Here is a 22653-nt window from a genome sequence, read left to right on the forward strand (position 1 = left end):
AGCGTGCGCGCACACACACACACACACACACACACCATTTGATGATACATAACAACTTGTGCTCGGATTGCACCATTCAGCAGGTTGCAAGGCTGAAAAATTGACCGCCACTATTCAGCCTGGTCTACACCACATAGCTATGAAGTGGCTTTTCTGACCAGTGAATCCCTGACACACACACACACACACACACACGTGCGCGCATGTGCGCACACACACAGTGACACGTACACACACACACACACACGTACACACACACACCAGCCTCCAATGGACCCACGCTACCAGATTGCACGATACGCAACTGCACTAGGGAAAACACTTCAAAGTATAAATGAAGAATACGAGAACAGGATCCAGGAAAGTGTACTACTATTTCAGTATATATTCTACATAGGATCGGACCAGGTGAAATACATGTACGCTCAAAGGAGTTTCATAAGTTTTCATAAAATAATAAAAGGCTGATGGTGCATGAGAGTTTCATGGTTGGATCGGTGCAGTGTGAGCATCAAATGCCTCCCTGCACTGTCGTCTGCGGGCATTCGCCAAACTGTTTACGTGCGCAAGGTTTCGGCAGATGGGAATGTATGAAAAGGGTATTGAACGGGCACTAGTGCAACACTGCGTTTCTCAGCAGTGCATACAACTGGCCCAGTGCTATTATTCTAAGCTCAAGATGCTTGACTGTCGCAATCACACACACGCACACGCACGCACATGCACACACACACACACACACACACACACACACACACACACACACACACACACACACACACACACACACAGCGTCGCCATGTAAATAGAGCAGCATAGAAAAGAGAAGAAGCTAGGTCAGACTGCTACTTCTCAGTACAGAAAGAAAAGCAGCCCGGCGAGACTGCTTTCCGAACAGTAACCACGCGAGGGCAGCAAGCGCATTCGCGTCGATCACCAGCAGCATCTCATCGCGCTCACGTCATGGACGTCGCCGTGTGCACTCTCTTCTGCTGGCGGACGCGGTAGATGTCGTTGACCGGCGGAGCGGCGTCTTCCTCGTCGCTCTCGTGCGCCTCGCCACCGTGACGTTTCCGCGACGACGACTTGGCAAAGGCAAAGTGCGAGGCGCTCTTCATGGCCAGGTCGCCGTCCAGCTTGACGCGGTCCTCCCACTTGGCGGCGAATGCTACGTCACACAGGACAGGGAGAAAAGGCAGGGATTTGATGAATACATACTAGTACATTAGTCAGGAATGCATCAACAATGCCATGTAATACGCCGGATTATTCAACGCGTACACGGTACTCACTTTCATAATCATCCGGTATGTCAATCTTGGATATCAGCTTCAGCCAGTCATCAACTACAACGAATGGACCCTGCACGTTTGGAAGAGAAAGAGAAATCAGGAGTTGTGTGTTGACACAGGTAGAAAGACTAGAACGGTAGGATCGCAGCAGATCCACAACTACAGTAACAAGATATGACACGAACGACCGACTCACCTGGAAAGAGGTTGGTGGCGGAATGGCTAGCGAGAGTTCCGTGAGCGGCTGAGGGAGAGGGAACGACCCACCGGGCACCCCTTGCACATTGACACCTGTACAGGAACAACAACAACAACAACATCAGAATACTGGGGGTAACACTGTGTCAGCTGTAAAACTACCATGACCGGTCTCAAATAGCCAGGTATGCTTGCATAGCACCTGGCCGGTGAAAAAAGTCCAAAGCAACACAGTCATATGAACTGGTTGAAAAGGAATCTTCAAATGTCCGAAAACGAGGTGTTGGGGGTAATCCAATCACTCTTCGGATACTGCTTTCTCGGACACTACAGAACGCTTCTACACCATTAAAAAAAAAAGAGGACAAGGCAAAGCAGTGTCTGTGGTGTAGATCGCCTGCACTATGTCATTGTGATGCTGTCCGAGCACATCGCCAGGACAACGTGGGATGCTCCAGCCACTACTGGTGCTTCGCAGACCCACAGCAGACGGCAGTGTCAAGCCCATTCCGCCGCCGTACAGGTGTCTACACACTTTGGGTGGTGGCTGAACACTCAGTGGAATCTACCGAGGTGACTATAGCAACGGACATGTCCTAATAGGCCTCACGAGTGCGATTCCACCATCCCTCTCACTCAGGCAGCAGACGTTTGCAGATGTCAATGGATAACACTGTCGGCAAGGCAACCATTCGGTGCAGAGCACGTGAACAGGGTGCATAGAGTCAAATGTTGAGGTTGTGAGTCACTATCATGCCCTTGTGGTAGCTAGCCCATACTGTAAATATACAAATTTTCGGCAGCTATTTAATTTCGGCTATATTCGGCACCGACCCGAAACGCCTAAATTAAAACGCCGATGAAGTTTTTCACAGCATCTGTCGCACTATGCCATGCCCTCTACCCCACGCCGAAAATAAATCGCCGCCGAAATGTCAAAAATCGTGAAGTGCCGAAATTTTGTATATTAACAGTATATAGAGTAAAACTGCCCAGATCCGGGCAGGTTGGGACCGAGCACTGCCCGTAAGTAGGAATTGCACGTAACTTGGAACTGACATACTCACTGGATGCAAGAAAACATTTTGTGATGCCAATCAATAGTTTTTGGGGCCTTTTCCGTTGAAATGCCGATTTTGTGACTTAGATGGGTCAGAAAGGTGCACGGTAGACGGACGTGCCCGAATTAGGGACGTCCGGATCTGCGCAGTTTTACTGTAATACAAAAAACACTATGGACATAACAATGGTTGAAAGGACACGAGGAGGTAGCACAATCGACGTACCAACTCGCACGCTAGGTCTGAAGGGAAGCATGTTCTTCACGTCGGGCATGCCGCGGCCCGACGAATCGGTCGTGCTGACGGGCTTCGCTTGCGTCGCATCGCCTTTCGTCGCGCTCTGGCGTGCCGCAAGGAGCGTGGGTGTCCCGGAACGAAGTATTGAGTACTGTTTGGCAAACTCCTACACATCAGCAAGCAGTAGTGAGATGAGGCACATCAAGAGACAGACAGAGAGTAAGATCACTGCACCACACTGCAAGACATGCTTCTAAGTGACGGTGACCCAGGGTTCGCAGCCAACCAAGCACATAAAATTCCAATTTTTTCCAAACAAATTTCAAGAATTTCCAAAACCACTCGTGCAGGAAAAATAAACAATAAATCTCTTCTGCTTGACTAACATAAACAACACTTATCATAGCCGAACCAGTGTTTGAGACAGCCGGCAGCTAATACAATGTGGTAGCAACACAAAAGAAATGCAGGACAGGGAATGCTGACGACTTTCAGGAATCACAAAGCTCCCATGACACAAGGACGCACCAGGATAACCCCACACGCGGGCACACATGCACACACACACACACGCGCGCACACATGTGCACACACACACACACACACACACACACACACACACACGTGCACACACACACACATACACACACACACACACGTATGCAACCACATGTGCACACACAAACACACACACACACGTGGACATAGTCACGCACCGGTACATGTACGCACCTTATGGTTCATGGATAGTAGTTCATCATCAGAACATGGCCATAAACCTAGAAACCGATAGCGATCAACGATAAGTGGTGCTTCACAGTTCTCAATACTCTGCGATAGAACAGTGAAAAACATGGACAGAGAGAGGGAGAGAGAGGGAGAGAGAGAGAGGGAGAGAGAGAGAGGGAGAGAGAGAGAGAGAGAGAGAGAGAGAGAGAGAGAAGAGAGAGAGAGAAGAGAGAGAGAGAGAGAGAGAGAGAGAGAGAGAGAGAGAGAGAGAGAGAGAGAGAGACAGAGAGAGAGAGAGAGAGAGAGAGAGAGAGAGAGAGAGAGAGAGAGAGAGAGAGAGAGAGAGAGAGAGAGAGAGAGAGAGAGAGAGAGAGAGAGAGAGAGAGAGAGAGAGAGAGAGAGAGAGAGAGAGAGAGAGAGAGAGAGAGAGAGAGAGAGAGAGAGAGAGAGAGAGAGAGAGAGAGAGAGCCTTAGGTACTGTAATTTCACAAATATTCGGTGTACTCTTATTTTCTGTTTCATACCTAAAATTTCAATACACCGAACAAACACTAACACACATAATCCAATAGGGAACTGCTTCTCTGTACCGAAATTTTCTGTTCACCTAACCTGGCCTGTTGCCCTCATACCGAAAATATTGAGCACCGAAAATTTCTGAAATTAGAGTACTTGCACAATGTGTTTATGATGATTGTACATGTACCGGGCTGGCCAACCTTTTGAAGATATCTTGTAAGGTATGCACCACCTACTGTAACGCAGATAGATTCAACAGGATTGATTAGTATGGTGGTAAAGACACACCTGGCACTATGGCGATGTGTCTTTACCACCATACTAATCAATCATAAGTACAGCTGCAGTGGTGTCTTCAACTTCATTCTCCAGTTCATTAGAATAATTATTTAAAAAAAAAAGGAAATTTAAAGATTCTCCTTTTTTGTCCAGAGAGTGTTCACACTATCGTAAACAAATTCGTACTGTTGTCCCCGCGCATGCATGAGACTAGGTGATCAAAAGTGACAGCGTTGCAGATGGTCAGCGACCCTCAGCGTCTGTATTCACGCCACCATGTGCCGACTCGCGCTGTCGCCTGGTGCTCACGAGGTGTTTCGTTGCACCGGAAACGGAGCATCACTGTACGATGCTAGTATCTTTTGTGATATATTTGGGCTGGGAGAGCACTGCATAAAGCATAAAGCAGTGCTCTCGGAGCACAACTTCCATTTGCCCACCCAAGCTCAGCTGATAAGGGACGAATTCCGCGAAACACTCTGTTTTCAATAGGGAGTGGCGCTTTCTTGAAGGTATGCCCAGTGGACAGTTAGACAATGCTTTTCGTGTGCTGCAGACGGCAGTGGTGAGTCAGTCAGTGTCAGATACTCAGCAGGAAGCACGGGCTCGAATTTTTAAGAGCAGTCACCTTCTTCTACAGTTGCCGCATCACATTTCCCATAATATCTTACCTTCGAAAAGACTTCAGTCATTCGCTTCTCAACCTTCAGCAAAGATGACAAGTCGCCGACGCTGGACTCAAATCGGCGGAAAATATCCCACAGCTCCCTACAACCAGAGCAGAAACAAACGAACTACACGTCAAATGAGGCATGGTTGTGCCTGCATGGAGTGGTGCGTAGGCCAACGGTAAAGGATTAATACCCACTGACAGCGGCGCTCTGCCCAAGACAACCGCATCCTACGCATGGCTGTGACAGCTCTCTCAAATGTGTCCGAATCAATTCGGACTACAGCAAGTAACATGAACTGAAACCGCACATCAAATACATCCTCTCTCTCTCTCTCTCTCTCTCTCTCTCTCTCTCTCTCTCTCTCTCTCTCTCTCTCTCTCTCTCTCTCTCTCTCTCTCTCTCTCTCTCTCTCTCTCTTTCTGCAATTGTCAAGGTTGGCATCTTCTCATAAAGTCAAGCACATGTGCATTGCAGTACTGCCGTAAAAAAATACTGTAATTTCACAAATGTTCGGTGTACTTTTATTTTCGGTACTTTCGGTGCGTCTGTTTCCTACCTAAAATGTCAATACACCGAACAAACACTAACACACATAATCCAATGGGGAACTGCTTCTCTGGACCTAAAATTTCTGTTCACCTACCCTGGCCTTTTGCCCTCATACCGAAAATATTGAGTACCGAAATTTCTGAAATAATAATTAGAGTAGTCATGAATTATCCTAATTCAAGTCAAGTGTGTTTCTAAACCAGCATGACGACGCATCACAACTACACAAAGCAGAAACTGGCACAAGGGAACACTCGCAGGAACAACACCACAAGCGCATACGACTGGAAGTATGCATACCTAGACTTGTCCTCTGCGAGTCCGCCGACCAAGCGCTCGAATAGCACTCGTGTATTGTTGTCCTCTGCAGAATTAGGACGAGACAAGAGGACAAAGGGGGAAAAGACCATGAACCCCCCACTGAAGCACAACAACTCTGCAGCAAAGCTGTAGTGCACTACATAACCAGGTTTAAAAAGCTGCACGCAATGGAAAAAGCTAAAATAACGCAGCAAGATGTTAGAATAATGTAATCAGCACAAGTCTCCACATTTTCACAATGCATCCAGCACATACGTACCGGTACATGTACGAACAAATCCCACGTCCCAACGACAAATGATGTATCTAAAAGGCACGAGCTCAAGTAAAGCAGCGGGAAGTGTGCCCTAAGGGGCATGCGATGCCATGGCACACAAGATTCACTGCGCACACCTACCATTCAAGGAGATCATGAACTGCAGATACGCCTTCACATACTCCAGCTCGGTTGCAAAGCGCTTCAGTCCCAGCTCAAAAATCTTGATAGCTATGGTCTTGTCCTGCACAGGGCAGAGGACAACAGGATGCGGTGAGAACTCTTGGAAAGACAAGACACTGGATGCAATACTAAAGGGCAGCGTTTTAGTTTGCTGACAAATATGTCAGAGCTAAAATTGCATGCACACCTTGATGCCCATCATGATCAACACAAAACACTTGCCACGAAAGCCTTGCATATTGAAGTAGACTCACTAACTGCAGTGGAGAACGTCATTGATGATTTACCTTGCTACATGCGTACTCCATCAGCGCGGCCGCGACAAACGCAGGATGCGCACACTGCTGGTCCTCACGGGCCTTCTTAAACACCAGGCGAGCCGCCTTCATGCCTTCGGCCTGCCGAGCAAACTTCATGTACTGCACGTAGGTCTGTGAACACACATGGCAGAGCACAGGACACAGAACGTCTTTGACAAGCCCTTTGGCGTCCATGTGTCATGCACTGCAGTTCGTACAAGAGAACTCAGCAGGAATGTTGGTGCATACATGTCTGGAAAGAGAAAAGGACCTATAAGTTACTAGTTATGACTAACCATCCACCAAGGTAACGAGATAACATACAGTCACATAGTGCGACAACAAGGCACAGAACCGACAAGGATATTGAGACATCCGACGACCTGACACCTAGCTCCAATACATCTACGAAGCGCAAACCAACCTCATTGGAACTTTCCGCACCTGAGCATTCCAAGTTGGAAGGTTGTTGGTTTGCGCTTCGTAGATGTATTGGAGCTAGGTGTCAGGTCGTCGAATGTCTCAATATCCTTGTCGGTTTTGTGCCTTGTTGTCGCACTATCTGACTGTATATTATCTCGTTACCTTGGTGGACTGTTGTCATAACTAGTAACTTATAGGTCCTTTTCTCTTTCCATATTATTATTGGCTCAACATCCGAGTTTTTTTTTAATGCATACCGTAAAGTCTTGTATAAAAGCCGCACTTGAATAGAAGCCGCAATTTTGGGCCCATCAAATCACACATAGGCCTGGTTTTAGTGTTGACATACCTGTCTTGTATAGAAGCCTGTCTCATATAGAAGCCTGCAAAATTTCACCAAGAAAGGCATAGAAGCCGCGGCTTTTATACAAGACTTTACGGTACATGTATGTTAGAAACAGAAGCAGACCATGAAAATGCTAAAGCAGATCCAGAGTAGGTGCAGTGCTCACTCACTAGCTGCATGAGGACAATGGCGATGACTGGCAAGCTACAAACATTGCCCGTACACAGGAGTACCTAAGTGCCAAGAGTGTGCAACTCCAGCTATGGGGTCTGAAGCGGCAGAACTTCACATCATCAAGTGATGAACTCGTACACACTACTTGCCCCCTTTGCATGATAGATAAAGAGTTACACACAGCCCTGCTTTGGGTTCAACTGTCTTGTGATCACTTTGCACTGTTTTCCAGCGTAACCTTTCGAAACATGTCACGTGATGTGAAGTTCTGCCGTCGCAGCACTGTATGGAGGTTGTGCAGACAGCTGCACACTCTTGGGGGTTATGTACATGTAGTAATATGTACTCTTGCCGTACAAAATGGTCAGGTTAACTGCTAGACTGTAAGCAAGGATCAACTTACCAGACTGTGATCTGTATCGCCGAGCGACTTGATCAGCCGTGTATAGATCTCATGACACTTGTCATAGTGCATGCGCGACTGAAACACACAAACAGACAGGAGCACGTACGCGTTCACACACGTATACATAGCGAAGCAAGCAAAAATCAGGGCACTAGAGCATTATCTCCCGTAGATGTTGTTGCATACGTGCAGTCGTGTGCAACACAAACACTCAGCTCACACTCAATCCAAAGTTTCCAGCAGAGTAGAAGATGCTCGAGAGACACAAACACAAAGCCACATGCAACACAAACCTGTTCAAAGTCGGCATAAGCGAAGTGAACCAGCTGATTACGGGACATGAACAGTCCAATGGCGCGCTCAAAGAACACGGTCACCTCGTCGAGCCATTCCTTCCCTAGGGTGTCCTGATAATGGAAACCAGAAAAACACACCAGAAGAAAAAGTTGAATGCTGGCGAAGGAAGTACAATCAATGTGTGTACACCCTGGCTACCTCATTCCTTTATCTATTCATTCGTTACCTCCACTGAGAAGCTCTCAATGAGCAAAACAGCTGTCTGGGGGATATGGAAAATCTATCAAAGAACGAATTTCCCTGCTATGGTGGGGTGAATGTGGGCCAAGAGCGCAGTGTGGAGAGGTGGACAGTTCAAAATAAACCCAGGCTACCCTAGGCGAAAACACATAACCTACACAACAATCGCTCAAACTGGCATATAAAAGTGATGGAACAATAAAAGCCACGTTCTTTTACCAAAACATGATTATCGTTAACAGAGCAAAAACAATACCCAGAGATTCATGAACTGCTACAACCCCCCCCCCCCCCCCCCCCACACACACACCCTCTCTCTTTCTTTTTTCTTTCTGCCTCTCTCTCTGCGTCGGTGTTTCTTCCCTCTCGCTCTATATAATATGCGAAACTTTGGTAATATCATGGTGTCTGAATTATTTTATTTCAAGGCAGCTTATCAACAGAAAGTAGTTGGATGGACACACCCCTTCCCAAAGCACTGAAAAGGACCGAACATTGTTTCATTCGTACCTGACGATGGCAATATCATTGCCGAAACTGTATACATAAAGAATTGGTTCGGTCCTTTGCTGTGCGTTGGAAATGGGTGTGTCCACCCAACTACTTTCTACAGATGAAGCTGCAATATGCCTCAAAGTTAATTCCAGCTTGTTAACAGGCTGCAGAAAGGCTATACTGGACTTACAGATTTGTCAGTCAGACCGCGTGCTGACTCGGAGAGGAAATGAGCAGCCTCGTACCAGATATCGGGATGATGGCCAAACACAAGGAGGCACTGCTCATAGGTGAACATCACTGCAGGAAAATACACAGCATCACATTGAGCTCAAACTATGCCTCTAGCGGTGAATAATCTGCACTATAGGTCACTTGAAGGATGGTGGCGTTCCTACGGATGCGGAAAACTTGGCCTCTAGCCGAGTCTGATGCGAACCGTGAATTTATATATTTTTAAGGTCACTGAAGAAAGAAAGGGAGAGAGGGGAGGGGGATGCTGTTTTCAATCATATACGCCTGGTGTCCCAAAATGAAAATGTAAACCACCTCTAAGGGCCGATTCATACTTCATTTCGCGTACAGGAAACTGGTCGCGTTGTGAAAAAAAGTTGATCTGAGCTCAACCATTTCGCGTACGGGAAAGCCATCGTGCGACGGTCGCGCGATGACTTTCCCGAACGTGAAATAAAGTATGAATCGGCCTCAGGGGTCATCCATAATTATCGAACTTTTTTCACAAAACGAAATAATTTCGTTATGGGGTGGGAGGGGGTTGACCAATTTCGTTTCAGAAAACTTCGATACATGTACATGGCCACAGGAGCAGTGGCACACTTGCGACTTTTGTTGTATATGCATGTATACGTCAACAATTTTTTACGTTCTGAGGGGGAGGGAGGGTTGGGTCTAAACTAAAACAATTCGTTTCGTGAACAAAGTACGATATTTACGGCCGGCCCCTTAAGACATTAACAAAATTACATGAAAACTACTGTAAAGGGGGACGGAATTTTTTGAAAAAACTCAAAATTCGACCATTTATGGCCAAAAGCTTGGATATCTTCTTTTTTTAATGAATGGACTGTAATTTTGGGGGTTGTGAGCTACCACTTTCCAAGCCCTGCATGGTGCACACATACCTCGCCTCTTCACTGTGGCAGGATTATCAGACCGACATGGATTCGTCTTCTCCCAGGCAATGATCTTCTTCCAGAGCCGAAGCTGTGCAAGCACAAAGACAAGAAGTAAGGGTATGGTTGGCTGGTCAAATACCGCACCGAGAACCACTGGGAATCAAACGTGACACGTGTCCATTAGTTTCGTCCCATTCCACCATAAAAGTCTTTCGGAATAGTTGGTGCATTGTCTGTACACACGCATGCCTCTTTTCTGATACCTCCCCATCTCGTTGCATTCTCTACGGAGCTCTTGCTGGTTCTCCTAATTCCGCTCTCTGTTCTCCGTGTCCTCGTTTTTATCGTTGCAATTTCCGTTGATGTTTTGCACGTGCCAAGCCATCGTTCCGTGCTCTGCGGCACATATGTGTATAAAAAAGAATAGTTTCAGAACACAGCTCTGTTTGCTGTTGGCTAATCTTTAGCGAGTTCGAGAACATTGTGCTCATAGAGGACACAGAGATGTGGTTTATGAATTTTGAACGCTCCAAAACTCTCCAAAGCCGTTAAGACTCTGTAATGTCATACAACCCTGTAAGGCTGTAAGGCTCTGTTAATTAAGACCCTGTAACGCCATAAGACCCTGTAACGCCATAAGACCCTGTTAAGCTATAAGACCCTGTAACGCCATACGACCCTGTTAAGCTATAACACCCTGTTAAGCTATAAGACCCTGTTAAGCCATAAGACCCTGTTAAGCCATAAGACACTGTAATGCCATAAGAGTGATAAGACTCTGTAAAGCTACAAGACCCTGTTAAGACCATGTAACGTCATAAGACCCTGCCATGAAACTCTGCTAAGCCATAAGACTCGGCAACAGGCTAGACAGCATATCGCAATACTAACAACGCACATGAGCACTGCTTCTGCACACTGCTCCCCCACTCATGCCTACCTGTTGTTGTTCATCGGCCAGCGTTCCTGGTGGGACCGATGGCGTACCCTTCTCAACGTCGCGGAAGAGATGCTCGGCTTCCTTGGCGACGCGCAGTGCGTTCTTGAAATCACGGGCGCGCTCGTCGCACAGTTTCTTCGCCAGCACCTTGTTGACGTTCTGCTCAAACACGTTGTACTCTTTCCACAGCGGGTCAATGTTGAGAATTGGTGACGAACACACGCGCTGCACAGGATGGAATCAAACAGACAGCACGAGTAAGTAGGTGCCTGGGCAGAACTAGAAAAGAGTGTAGTCCTACCACTTGAGAATCGCGATCAAAAAAAGGACGAGCAGAGCTGAATCGACATGTAAAACGGCTTTATTGTACTTGGAAGGACAAACGAATCATGAAAGTTAACTAAGATACAACAGAGTCAGCACCACGGTACCTGGTAGACGCGGCGGATGGATGCAATCTTCTGGTTCTCGGCAAACGATCCAGAAGCGTCACTGTCAACACAAGGCAACATAGCATACAACTGTCATTCAATTCTCGAGTAGAGTGCCGATTATCCGCACCCCTCGTGCACAAGACCGTCAGGGGTTAAAGATCTCTGTATAGTAAATAGTGTATATTCCACTCTGCCATGGTTGGCTCTCACCCTTCATCTCAACTGATAAATTGGCCGACTTTTGACGTGCCAGGAGATGTCTAAATAAATAGATATGCTTGGAAAAGGACGCGGTCAACATCTAAAACATTCTTATTAATTCACATATAAAAGGAGAAAGGAAAGTTGGAAATGAGTTATGAGCAACTGCCCACTACTACCGTAAAGTACCGTTGATCCGCCCCTCACGCCATGTCGCTTCCCAGCTGGGTTTTCGGCAGGGGGCGGAATTAGATCAAGGCTGTCAAGTGCAGTACGATGTACAATAACGTAGAATTTCAGACTCGATGTGCTGGATTGTGCACATTTTCATCCTGGATTGGCAAGTATTGTGTACAGCAGTGCATGCGTCGGTTCAACATCGTATTTTCGTTGTATACGCCGAAGTCGCTTCACAGGTAGAAAATCGACAGGGGGCGGGAATTAGAGAGGGGGCGGATCAACGGTACTTTACGGTATAACTAAACTATATAGCCAGAACGTGCGACAACTAGCGACCAAACTGACAGAGTATTGAAACATTCGACGACCCAACACCTAGCTCCAACATGTCTCCAAAATATAAACCAACAGCCTTCCAACTTGGAAGGTTCATGTAGGAAAAGACCCGACGCCGTTGAATGTCTCAGTGCTGGCATACATCCTGTGCAGGAGTGTCATGGTACATTTGGTGAGAGGAAAAGGCAAAACTGATTTTCCCCATTTTGCCTCAAACTTATGAACCCTCATTTTTCTCCCTTCAATACAAACACAGGATGCGTACTACTTACCCAGCTCTTAGAAAGGCAATATAGTCCACCCAGATCTGCAGAGGCACACACAACATCAAAGCCAACAGCATCAGCAACAGCACCAGTACCAACAGCAACAGCACCAACAGCAGGAGCAGCACCAACAGCAGCAGAAGCAGCGGTAGCAGAAACTTGGCCGCCAATCCACTATACGGCCACCTAGAATTCGTTGTTTCGGGTCACTTCACTCATCCGTACCAGGGTCGGTCGGTCGGGTTTATTTTTTATTTTATTTTATTTTATTTTTTATTTTGGTTACTGCCATGTATATGTGCATACATGTACAATTGTGCATATCGAATAGCTTTTGTCCATCAAGCCAGTCAATCAAATCATGACTGTCGACGATCCGGCGCAGTCATTGTCCCATCAGACCCAGGTCCCCTCCAGGACCAGACCTTGGCCTCGCTGGCAAACGAGTCCGAGGAGCAGTTCTCACCTTGAAAACGTCTGTCAAAGAGCAACGCGGTGGCGGCGCTGATGCTGTTTCAGGACCGATAGCGGATCGGAAGACAACATCGTCACCAAGCGCTTCATCCTATTATTTTATTAGGCTGCTTGTGAGGTCGATGTCTGGACTGCTATTATTAGGCGTGTGTGTACATGTCAGTACATAGTCTAGTCATGTACATTTGCATGCACTATAAAAAAAACATTTTGCGGTCGGGTGGAAGAAGACGGTCGGTCGGGTGACCCGAAACAATGAATTAATTCTGGGTGGCCTAACGTTGCAGTATACACTACCCCAATCGATATCTGAACAGAAAGGTGTCCAGCATTATCAGAGACTCTAGAACTGTGTAGCTCGCACAGCAATATCACCTCACCTGAGTGGAACCAATATCTTGGCCGACTTTCGTCAATGCAAACTCATACGCCTGTGTCATCTTTTCTCTGCAGTGGACAATAGAACGAGATCACAAACCGTCACAGCACACCAAAACACATCAAAACCAAGCAGGAACACAAGAGGACAGTGTGGAAACAGGAAGAGGTTACCCTGACCTGCCCCTGACGAGAGCCCAACAAGCATGGCATAAAAGTTAAACAATATCCTCTAGTTGTGGGGCGTTTACATTGGTCTTTAGATTACCTGCATGCGATAACACCAGCCAGCCCACAAATATTGTACAATGGGCCGAGTTAAGTTGTAATCAAGATGCTCAAAAAGAGCTTCATGGTGCAACCAAGCATGTTGCATGACGTAACCTAAGAGTGATACATGACATAGCCAAAAGAGCTGCACGGTGTAATCAACCAGGCATGTTGCTCTACATAACCAAATGCATGAAACCAAAGTGGACTAACCTGAAACCTGGTAGCGTGGCCTTCGTCTCTCTCACGTACATCAGATAGCACTTCCACAAGTCAAGATGCAGCACCTTCACTAAAGAACGCTGAAAGATCTAAGATGGGCCCATTGAACAACAGCAATAAATACAGCACTCAAGGCGAGGGGAAAGCACACAGCATGAAAAACTGGCAGACCACCAGTTAAAAAGTGAACCAAATACTAAAAATAGTGACGAGATTGGAGATGAATGCAGTGGCTAGTGAAGAAAAGCAGCGAGGAAAGCATGCACCTATGTGCGAACAACTGCTGCCAACAAAAGTAACTAGCACACAAAGAAGGAAAGAGTGCTTTCAAGAGACTGAGCAGCTAAGAATAGATCAGAACATTGTCCGGTGCTTGATTGCCCGTATATACATTGCGAGACATTTCTACAAGACTGGCGATGTGCAGAATACAAAAGCAAAGCTTGTGGAACAAGCGCACTGACAAGAAGACATGGCGTATGTGCTAGATAGCAGATTAGGGAACAGCAAACAGACTTCAGGCAATACACCCCATGCCGAACCAAAAGCACACACCTATTCTACCTTACAACCACAATAGACCATGCAGCATGCACCCAAATACTATGCACAATCGCCCTCCCAATGCCACCGCCACACCATAACGCCAAGCAGAGCCAGTCCAGACAGCAAGCCCCACACAAACAGCCAGCAGAACCGCAACGCAATGGAATGCACGCAGCAGGAACAGACTTAACATGATACGTTGCCTATCGGAACTCATGCAGCATGCAAGGAAACATGCACAAACATGCATAGTCATGCACCACGCAAAGAGCCACATAAGAACATGCACCCAATCCATTTCTGAATCGGAACCCTCGCCCGCACCACCCCAAACTCTCCATGCAACACACTACAACCGTCCAGTGGTTGTCAGTTATCAACATACCAGCCCGCTCAAGCACAAACCCACAACACAGCACACATCATGCAGCCATCAATCGTACCTTTTCAACTTGCTCAAATTGATGACATCGCATCTACACCGACGACGACGACAGGGGGGAGGAAAGAGACACCAACACGCGCCACAAGAAGCCGTACGGTTCACACGTGCACAGACGCAAAACACAACAGGCGGAACCGTCACATGACAGCCGAGTGCAGCGAGCCGCACTGGCGCAGGAAAAAAAACTAGAACAGCCATTTTATTGAAGGCATGAATGCTCATGACCCCTTCAGAACGACGACATGAGACAAAGAAATAAGATCAAAACAGACAGGGAGAGAAAGAATGAAGCAGTAAAGTAAAGAAATGACACAACAACCATTCGATTAGCCATACATAACAAAAGAGACAAGATTGGAGGAAACTATTAGAAGAGTGGGAAGGAAAGTGACTGTGGGCAGACAACATGATCCAGATCAATGCCTCCGATGGTCTCCTCCACATCAGCATGGTCGGTGGAAGCTGATGCACTGCATGAAAGCGGCCCTTCACAAAGAATCGCGGTCAAGGAAAAGTCCTACCAAGAAGGTATAATTTCGGGCGAATAAAGGTTCACATGGCATGAACAAGTCATGGGATGTGTAGTTTCACAGTTGCTCCTTTGTGAATAGGAAATGCAACCATGCAAACTACCCATAAAAAAGAGCCCGTTCGAACACGTAGCCTGCAGAAGCCATGGCGGAATAAAGTCACATCCACCATGTCCCATCACACAGCACACATTCGTGACATGTCATCCACCCCGAAAAAAACTTCTGTAGCATTCGAGTAAGCTGTCACAGTGAGAGGCACAATGCTGTTTTTCCTGTACACGCTCCAATCGCCTCAGGCTTAGGCCACCAGACGATGCGTGCACGTCAATACTTGACCATTCTGTGAGGCAAGAGCAGTAGAGTGTAAGCTCACTGCCTCTATAAACTTTAAAGGGCATATTAGCTGTTCCTAGGATGATATCACCGTTACATATCCACGGCAAGTTCAAATTTCGGCAAAAACTGCAGGGAACTGCGTTTGGTGCGGCATGAAAAGTAGATATAAAATAGGAGTTTCCTATCAACACTGCGCTTTTCGAGTATTGCCTGTGCGAAAACAGCCTATGAGTGGGAACAAATCGGAAACCCCATTTCCCTTGATCATAAAACACACACACACACACACGGTGTTTCGCCAAGTGCTGGCCCATGACCAGTATTACGACATTGGCGGTAAACACTAAATTTCATTGTGGTCCTGAAATTCTCCGAACACGCAGTGCCACTTTAAGAGAGCAGAGCATGCAGCACACGTCCCCCGCTCCCCCTCTGGCCACACGCCCCTCGCTACCCCCCCCCCATCCCCCCTGCTCTCCCCCTCTGGTCACATGCCTCCCCCACTCCCCCTCTGGCCACACGCACCAGCAACAAAAAGCCCGCAAGACAAACTCCCAGCCAGTGCTCGGTGCCGACGTTGTGAACGGAAGGTCTGCAGTTCTCACATCAGCTACTGCGTGTAGTATACGAGGCCAATTGCAACGCGTGCAAGAGCGCAGGCATGAAGCCAGCCGTGCATCGGGAGCAGGACAAAATAATGGCATCGTGCACAACGGCGGCAAGCAATGTTCTTCTGCTGCGGTATTATTATTATAACAAGTAACGTTATCACAAGCCAGCACAAGTCTCACTACAACCTCATGCTCGACGTAAGTCCGCCAGAAGCGCCCGGACAGCGGGAAGACCTTGAGCAGACGCTCGTACAGCTCCCGGCCTCTTTCAATCATGCCAGACTGCACACAATCAAGCACAGAGCAAAGAAACAGTTAGTCAAATCCTGCCAAATCAACGAATACTGTAATTTCACAAATTTTCGGTGTACTTTTATTTTCGGTACTTTCGGTGCATCTGTTTCATACCTAAAATTTCAACACACTTAATAGTATACAATGGGGAACTTCTTCTCTGTACCGAAAATTTCTGTTCACCTAACCTGGCCTTTTGCCCTCATACCGAAAATATTGAGCACCGAAAATTTCTGAAATTAGAGTATGGCCGAATGGTATTCTATTCAGTTCAAGTGTTCAAATTCTTTCTCAGAACGGATATTTACCAGTGCATGCCTTCTGTTGCCGGATCCTCCGAACACTTAGATGATTTAGATTAGAAATTTTGGGGCGGATTTTGTCAAGGCACATTACTGCACTTGTGTATTTACGACAATGTAATCGTGTTGCTCCCTAGCCACCGCGGAAAGAATCACATCGAATCATCCGGTGGGAATAGATACATGACACGTGTGAGGGGAATTTCACGGGACATTGGGATTGGTGGAGCCAGCTATATAGGTCATGATATGCAGTTTCATTAATTCGCTTGTGGTTGTTTTAAAGTTGAACAGCTTTTTTACATTGGCCTTTTCTGTGTCGTGTCACGTAAGCCAAGACTAATGTTTGCTTGCAGAGTTCCTCATCCGAAGACTTTGAAATCCCATGAATTGCTACTGGGACGAAGCAGACTCAGCCAGTTCCTGCATACTAGTAGTTTTCCAAAAGGTTACTAACCTGAGCTTCCCTAATTAGGACATTCCATGCTTCCAAGTCGTACAGATTCTCATCCAGTTTTTCCTCGGCTTTCATTCCCCGGTCGGTCTTGGACCACCGCTTTACCTATTGCGGCAGCATTGCACAAAAGAAACATCAGATGGCTCACGCCGACTTCGAGAATCGAGTCAAACACACAGATACGAGTATGAGAATTCTGAAATACAATACTATCATTCATGTTCTGCTTACCTTTACCGGGGTGCCCATTTCTGAAAACGCCCTCTATTCTCAGAACTATCGATGCGACTCTCTAGCTTTAGCATCAAGCGATCTTGGATATCAGAACCATGTAATGTCTACAGTATTGTGTCTCGAGTAAATAATTCTAAATTCATACTTTGGAATTGGATAACAGCTACAGTATCAACTCAAAAAGTATGAAATTTCATCAAAAACAACATTTTGGCAAAAATATTTCCTTCATGGTGCATGACGTCACGAAATTATGAGCATGATCATTCTGATGACGCACGATTGCCGATCGTGACGTTGTCGTTGGCTGCACAGTCTGCTGGTACATCAGTCCATGCGCCAAGGGCCAAAAATGAGCCGAATCTTTATGCAAAATGAAGATGACGACGCCGCTTTTTTCGACTTTTTCTGTGACCAATTTTGAGCAGAATCACCATTTTGATCGTCGTCGATTTGGCATGGAAGACTTTCATGAATGCTATTATAACTTGGCCTGCTGAGGGCTAGGATAGTCCCTAAACAAAATCTGGAAGCCGTTCCGCCAGAGATTTTTCCGTCATGTTGCAGCAGAGCCACTTTTCTCAATTTTGCGTCGTCCAGAATTTATGATTTTTGGATGCCAAAATACTTGATGGCGTGAGAACCAAAAAAGAACTACCGGACACCGCCCAGACCTCAGGTATGTATAGTCCATTGTCCTAGGCTGCTCATAAAGCAAAAATTATCTTGATAGTAACTTGCCCAAAAATTTGGCGAATTTTTCCTAATGCCCTAGTTGCCAATGCACGAGAATCACGAAAACTGGTATGGCTGATGGATTTCTGATTTTCTTCTCGTAAACTTGAGAACAATTATTTACGATGTTACAAATATTAATAGGTGTTTTGAATGTGAACAGATACACTTCAAAAGGCTGATCGCGTTCTCAGATCAGCTGCAAACGAGGGTCAAAATTGTAGTTCAGAGCGATGTCCATTGAGGCACTTCACCCGATTTCGCAGTTCATACATGGTAGTCATAGGAATTTGGGTAGAATTAAATAAGTATGTATGCACTCTTAATTACTCCATAGACAAAAACATGTTCTGGAGTCTCATGGTGTTTGGCGGGCGCAATTATTACTTTCATCGTTTCTCGGTGAATTAACTCACTCCACTATTCCACACTGCACTCTTAGCCGACCCACGCCGCTTGCACATCACCAACACAACGGGGACATTCCTGTTGAGATATTCCTGCCCCGTAAGCCAAGAAAAAAAGACAGCATTACAGTGAACAGACGCTGACAAGAGGACCATATCGTAATGGCCCATGCGCTTATACACACGCTTTTGCCGTATTTGTAACTTTTGCAGGTCGATTGGTCTCACATAGAGGCACGCGCATGTGCTTGTAGTTGTGTTACCAGTATGGAATGCGGAAGCTGCGCATTAAACCCTGTAAAAATGGCATATGGTGGTATCAGCGTGTCGTGGCCCGTGAGATTGGGTTCACCTATGAAGTACAAGTAGGGCTGAAACGATTATACCGATTACTCGGTCATTGATCAATAATTCCTTACAATCAACTTCATAATCGTTACGTTATAGATTACTCGTTAGGGATGTTGAGTTCAAAACGTACTGGAAACCCCGTTTTGTGAAGTTTGAATTAGTTTCCACCGAGAGTATGCAGTTGCCAGGGGTATAGCTTATGTTCTGAGGTTCAATTGCATTCAGAATACATTGTAGTGGTTTACTTGTATACTAGTCCCGATGCTTATGACTTGGTGTGGCTTTTCATTTTGTTTTTGTCCATGCAGGAGTCAGGATTATGCCGTCTACTGAACATTGTCGCATGCGTTCCTATAGAGCAAGCTGGCTGCTCTCCATCTTGATTATGGACCTCAAGTGTGGACCCAACTGGTCAGAGAAATGAAGGGACAATCGTCATGGTGTACTCTCAGGCCAAGGATATGCCGTGTGAAATGTGCCATATGCAGTTACTAGAGGGATTGTCTCGTTCTTTTTCAAGCTGTTCCGTCACAGGCAATACTGTCACATCCCATGCACGGCTGAACTGGTTAAGAGTACGTGCACACCCGTGATGTCCTTTGCCGAGGAATGTGGTCCAGCGTTTCGAACACAGCACGCTGACCATTTTCAGCTCGTTTGTAGTGGATTGTGTGAGTTTGTTCTGGTGGGATTCGTAGCCGTGTTTAAACAAGCCACTGGAGACAGATTTTCAGTGCCTCTGTCTTGGTTGAGGTTTTTCCAATCATATTCTGTGCACATATGGGTATCCAAGTGCCTATCGAGTATCATGGTCATGGTCACTGCATACAGATCCATGTGGCTCTTGAAAACAGTCTTCTGTTTGATGGCCAGGCCTGGTGATGTTTTCCTAATTTGGTCACTCTATCTTATGCCGACATTCAGTGTGTAAATGCTGGTGCTGGCTAGACTGTGAAGTATGGGGAATGACACATGTGCTTTTCTCAAGATGCTCGTGTAGAATTCATTCCCTTTGACCGAAAGCTTGTGTTCCCGGATCCTGTTTGTAGCTGTACACAATTTCGCCGTTCTTCCAAGTTGTGGTTAACTTTCGCCTCCGACTATCCCTAACCATCATCTCATTGGTGCGTCTGTCCATGACGTGGCTGGCTGGCATCGAAGTTGGGCACTGCCCTGCCATCCACTGGCATAGTGTTGAACCTAACTGACTTTTATGTCACATACTAGCTGGAAGTTGTTTAAAGGGTTCGGTTTCAGTCTTTTTTATATAGTAGCTTTACCATTCCTATTACTTAGCTATTTCCTTTTCTCGGCCTTAGGACACTTTCTTCACCATACACTGTGTTTCTTTGGCCGTAAAAGAGGCAATCTACACTTGTATTGAGTTTCCTCATTGTGATGGAGATGGAAAAGAAAGCACACATATAGCACTTCCTGCCTGTGTCTCGGCTATAAGCACTTTTAGCTGCTACCATCTGGTTGACTGAAACCAGGGTGTGCCAGATTATTGATCAAGAATGCATGCTGCAGCTCGGCTGTTTTGTTCCTTTTCTTATGTAGATCTACAGTGAAGGAATCGAAATCGCATGTAACGTTCAATGTGTTTGCAAGTGAAATAATGTAAAGTCCCCCCCCCCCCGAATGTACTATCATGTGGTCCAAGTGCATAGTCGTGATAATTGTATTGGTTCAGCGCTGTATTCCGGTGTATGTGCTCAAGTTGTTTACAGGTAGAAATTGACAGGGGCACAGTTCTTTACATTATATGTACAGCAGAGTCTCGTTAAAGGGGAAGTTAAGCCTAAAATCAAATTTTCACCAGTTGTAGTCTTCGGGGTGCTGAGTCGAATGGTCTTGGTCCGAGGAAGCTGAGACGCTCCATTCCTTCTTTATTCCCAATCGAACTCGTGCACTTCCACCGAAACTGGGTGACTGCGCCCTACTAGATGGGGATTTGTATTCAAAATGTCACTAAAAGCGCCATTTCGCTCTTATAAAGCACGGATGACCGCGATTGGCCCATATGTTGTAGTCTTTTGGATGCTGAGTCGACTGGCTTTGGTCCGAAAACGCTGCAATGCAGCGTTCCTCCTTTATTCCCAATCGAACATGGCTGAACAAGTGGTCACGTGCTCGTGCATACACCAGTCACCTGGTCACCATGCCTGCAGGCTACAACTTACAGTACGTTTGTGAGCGAGTTTCTGTCACTCGAGTTGAACCTTTGAACGTTTGAGTTGAACCTTGGTGTGAAAATTGTAGCCTGCTGGCGCGGTGACCAGGTGACTGGTGTACGCACGAGCATGTGACCACTTGTTCAGCTATGTTCGATTGGGAGTAAAGAAGGAACGCTACATCGCTGTCTTTTCGGACCAAAACCAGTCTAAAACATATGGGCCAATCGCGGTCCGCCGTGCTTTTATAAGAACGAAATGGCGCTTTTAGTGACATTTTGCACACAAATCCCCATCTAGTAGGGCGCAGTCACCCAGTTTCGGTGGAAGTGCACGAGTTCGATTGGGATTCAAGTAGGAAGGGAGCGTCTCAGCTTTCTCGGACCAAGACCATTCGACTCAGCACCCCGAAGACTACAACTGGTGAAATTTTGATTTTTGCCTTAACTTCCCCTTTAACGTTACAATTGCTTGTGTCGTCTCCACGTGTGCCACGACTCCCTGATCTACATTGTATTGGTTACAGAAGGAGGATATAGCAATCACTCACATGCACTTGCTCTGGTAGACGAAATAAGACTGTTTAGCATATCATTTCAGATCATTCTACCCACATTTCTGTACACAGTGTACTTGTATGTTTCAAGAGGATGGCAGCTAAGTGTATATGAGTTGGCACTGTCAGTATTTTGTCCTTGACTTGCTCGTCACCTCTGAGTCGAATGGTCTTGGTCCGAGGAAGCTGCGACGCTCCCTTCCTCCCTATTCCCAATCGAACTCGCGCACTTCCACCGAAACTGGGTGCCTGCGCCCTACTAGATAGGGATTTGTATGGAACAAGTCACTAAAAACGCCGTTTCGTTCTTATAAAAGCGCGGATGACCACGATTGGTCCATATGTTGTAGTCTTTTGGCCGCTGAGTCGACTGGTTTTGGTCCGAAAAGGCTGCGATGCAGCGTTCGGGCCTTATTCCCAATCGAACACGGTGGAGTAAGCGGTCACGTGCTCATGCGTACACCAGCCGCCTGGTCACCGTGCCTGCAGGCTACAATTTTCACATCAAGGTTCAACTCAAAGGTTCAAAGCAGGGAGACGTAAGAGGCTTTTGCGACTCCCTGGTTCAAAGGTTCAACTCGAGTGACATAAACGGGCCCAAACAGGCTGTAAGTGAGCACGTGACCGCTTACTCAACCGTGTTCGTTTGGGAGTAAGGGCCGAACGCTGCATCGCAGCCTTTTCGGACCAAAACCAGCCGACTCAGCGGCCAAAAGACTACAACACATGGACCAATCGCGGTCATCCGCGCTTTTATAAGAACGAAACGGCGCTTTTAGTGATTTTTCCATACAAATCCCTATCTAGTAGGGCGCAGTCACCCAGTTTCGGTGGAAGTGCGCGAGTTCGATTGGGAA

The 22653-nt window shown here is 46.6% G+C and overlaps 1 protein-coding gene and 1 long non-coding RNA gene across 2 annotated transcripts; one reads left to right on the forward strand and one right to left on the reverse strand.

Annotated features, from left to right (window-relative positions):
- Nucleotides 1-282: 282 nt before the first annotated feature.
- Nucleotides 283-17757, reverse strand: LOC135823761 (cleavage stimulation factor subunit 3-like). Its single transcript, XM_065336604.1, has 22 exons — nt 17571-17757; nt 17340-17444; nt 16473-16568; nt 14805-14837; nt 13807-13904; nt 13326-13392; nt 12478-12512; nt 11486-11546; nt 11055-11279; nt 10121-10202; nt 9169-9278; nt 8240-8353; nt 7944-8021; nt 6586-6729; nt 6257-6359; nt 5839-5902; nt 4987-5083; nt 3521-3619; nt 2777-2954; nt 1489-1583; nt 1293-1362; nt 283-1168 (listed from the first exon to the last, which is right to left on the reverse strand). The coding sequence occupies exons 1-22, from the start codon at nt 17586-17588 to the stop codon at nt 957-959; spliced, it is 2184 nt and encodes a 727-aa protein (XP_065192676.1). The 5' UTR covers nt 17589-17757; the 3' UTR covers nt 283-956.
- A 169-nt stretch (nt 17758-17926) lies between these two features.
- Nucleotides 17927-20665, forward strand: LOC135823041 (uncharacterized). The gene is made up of 2 exons (XR_010554595.1): nt 17927-18252; nt 19375-20665. It is a non-coding gene; the product is annotated as an uncharacterized LOC135823041 (long non-coding RNA).
- The last annotated feature ends 1988 nt before the right edge of the window (nt 20666-22653 follow it).

The sequence above is a fragment of the Sycon ciliatum genome, chromosome 8, assembly GCF_964019385.1.
Source record: "Sycon ciliatum chromosome 8, ocSycCili1.1, whole genome shotgun sequence".
Classification (NCBI taxonomy): Eukaryota; Metazoa; Porifera; class Calcarea; order Leucosolenida; family Sycettidae; genus Sycon; species Sycon ciliatum.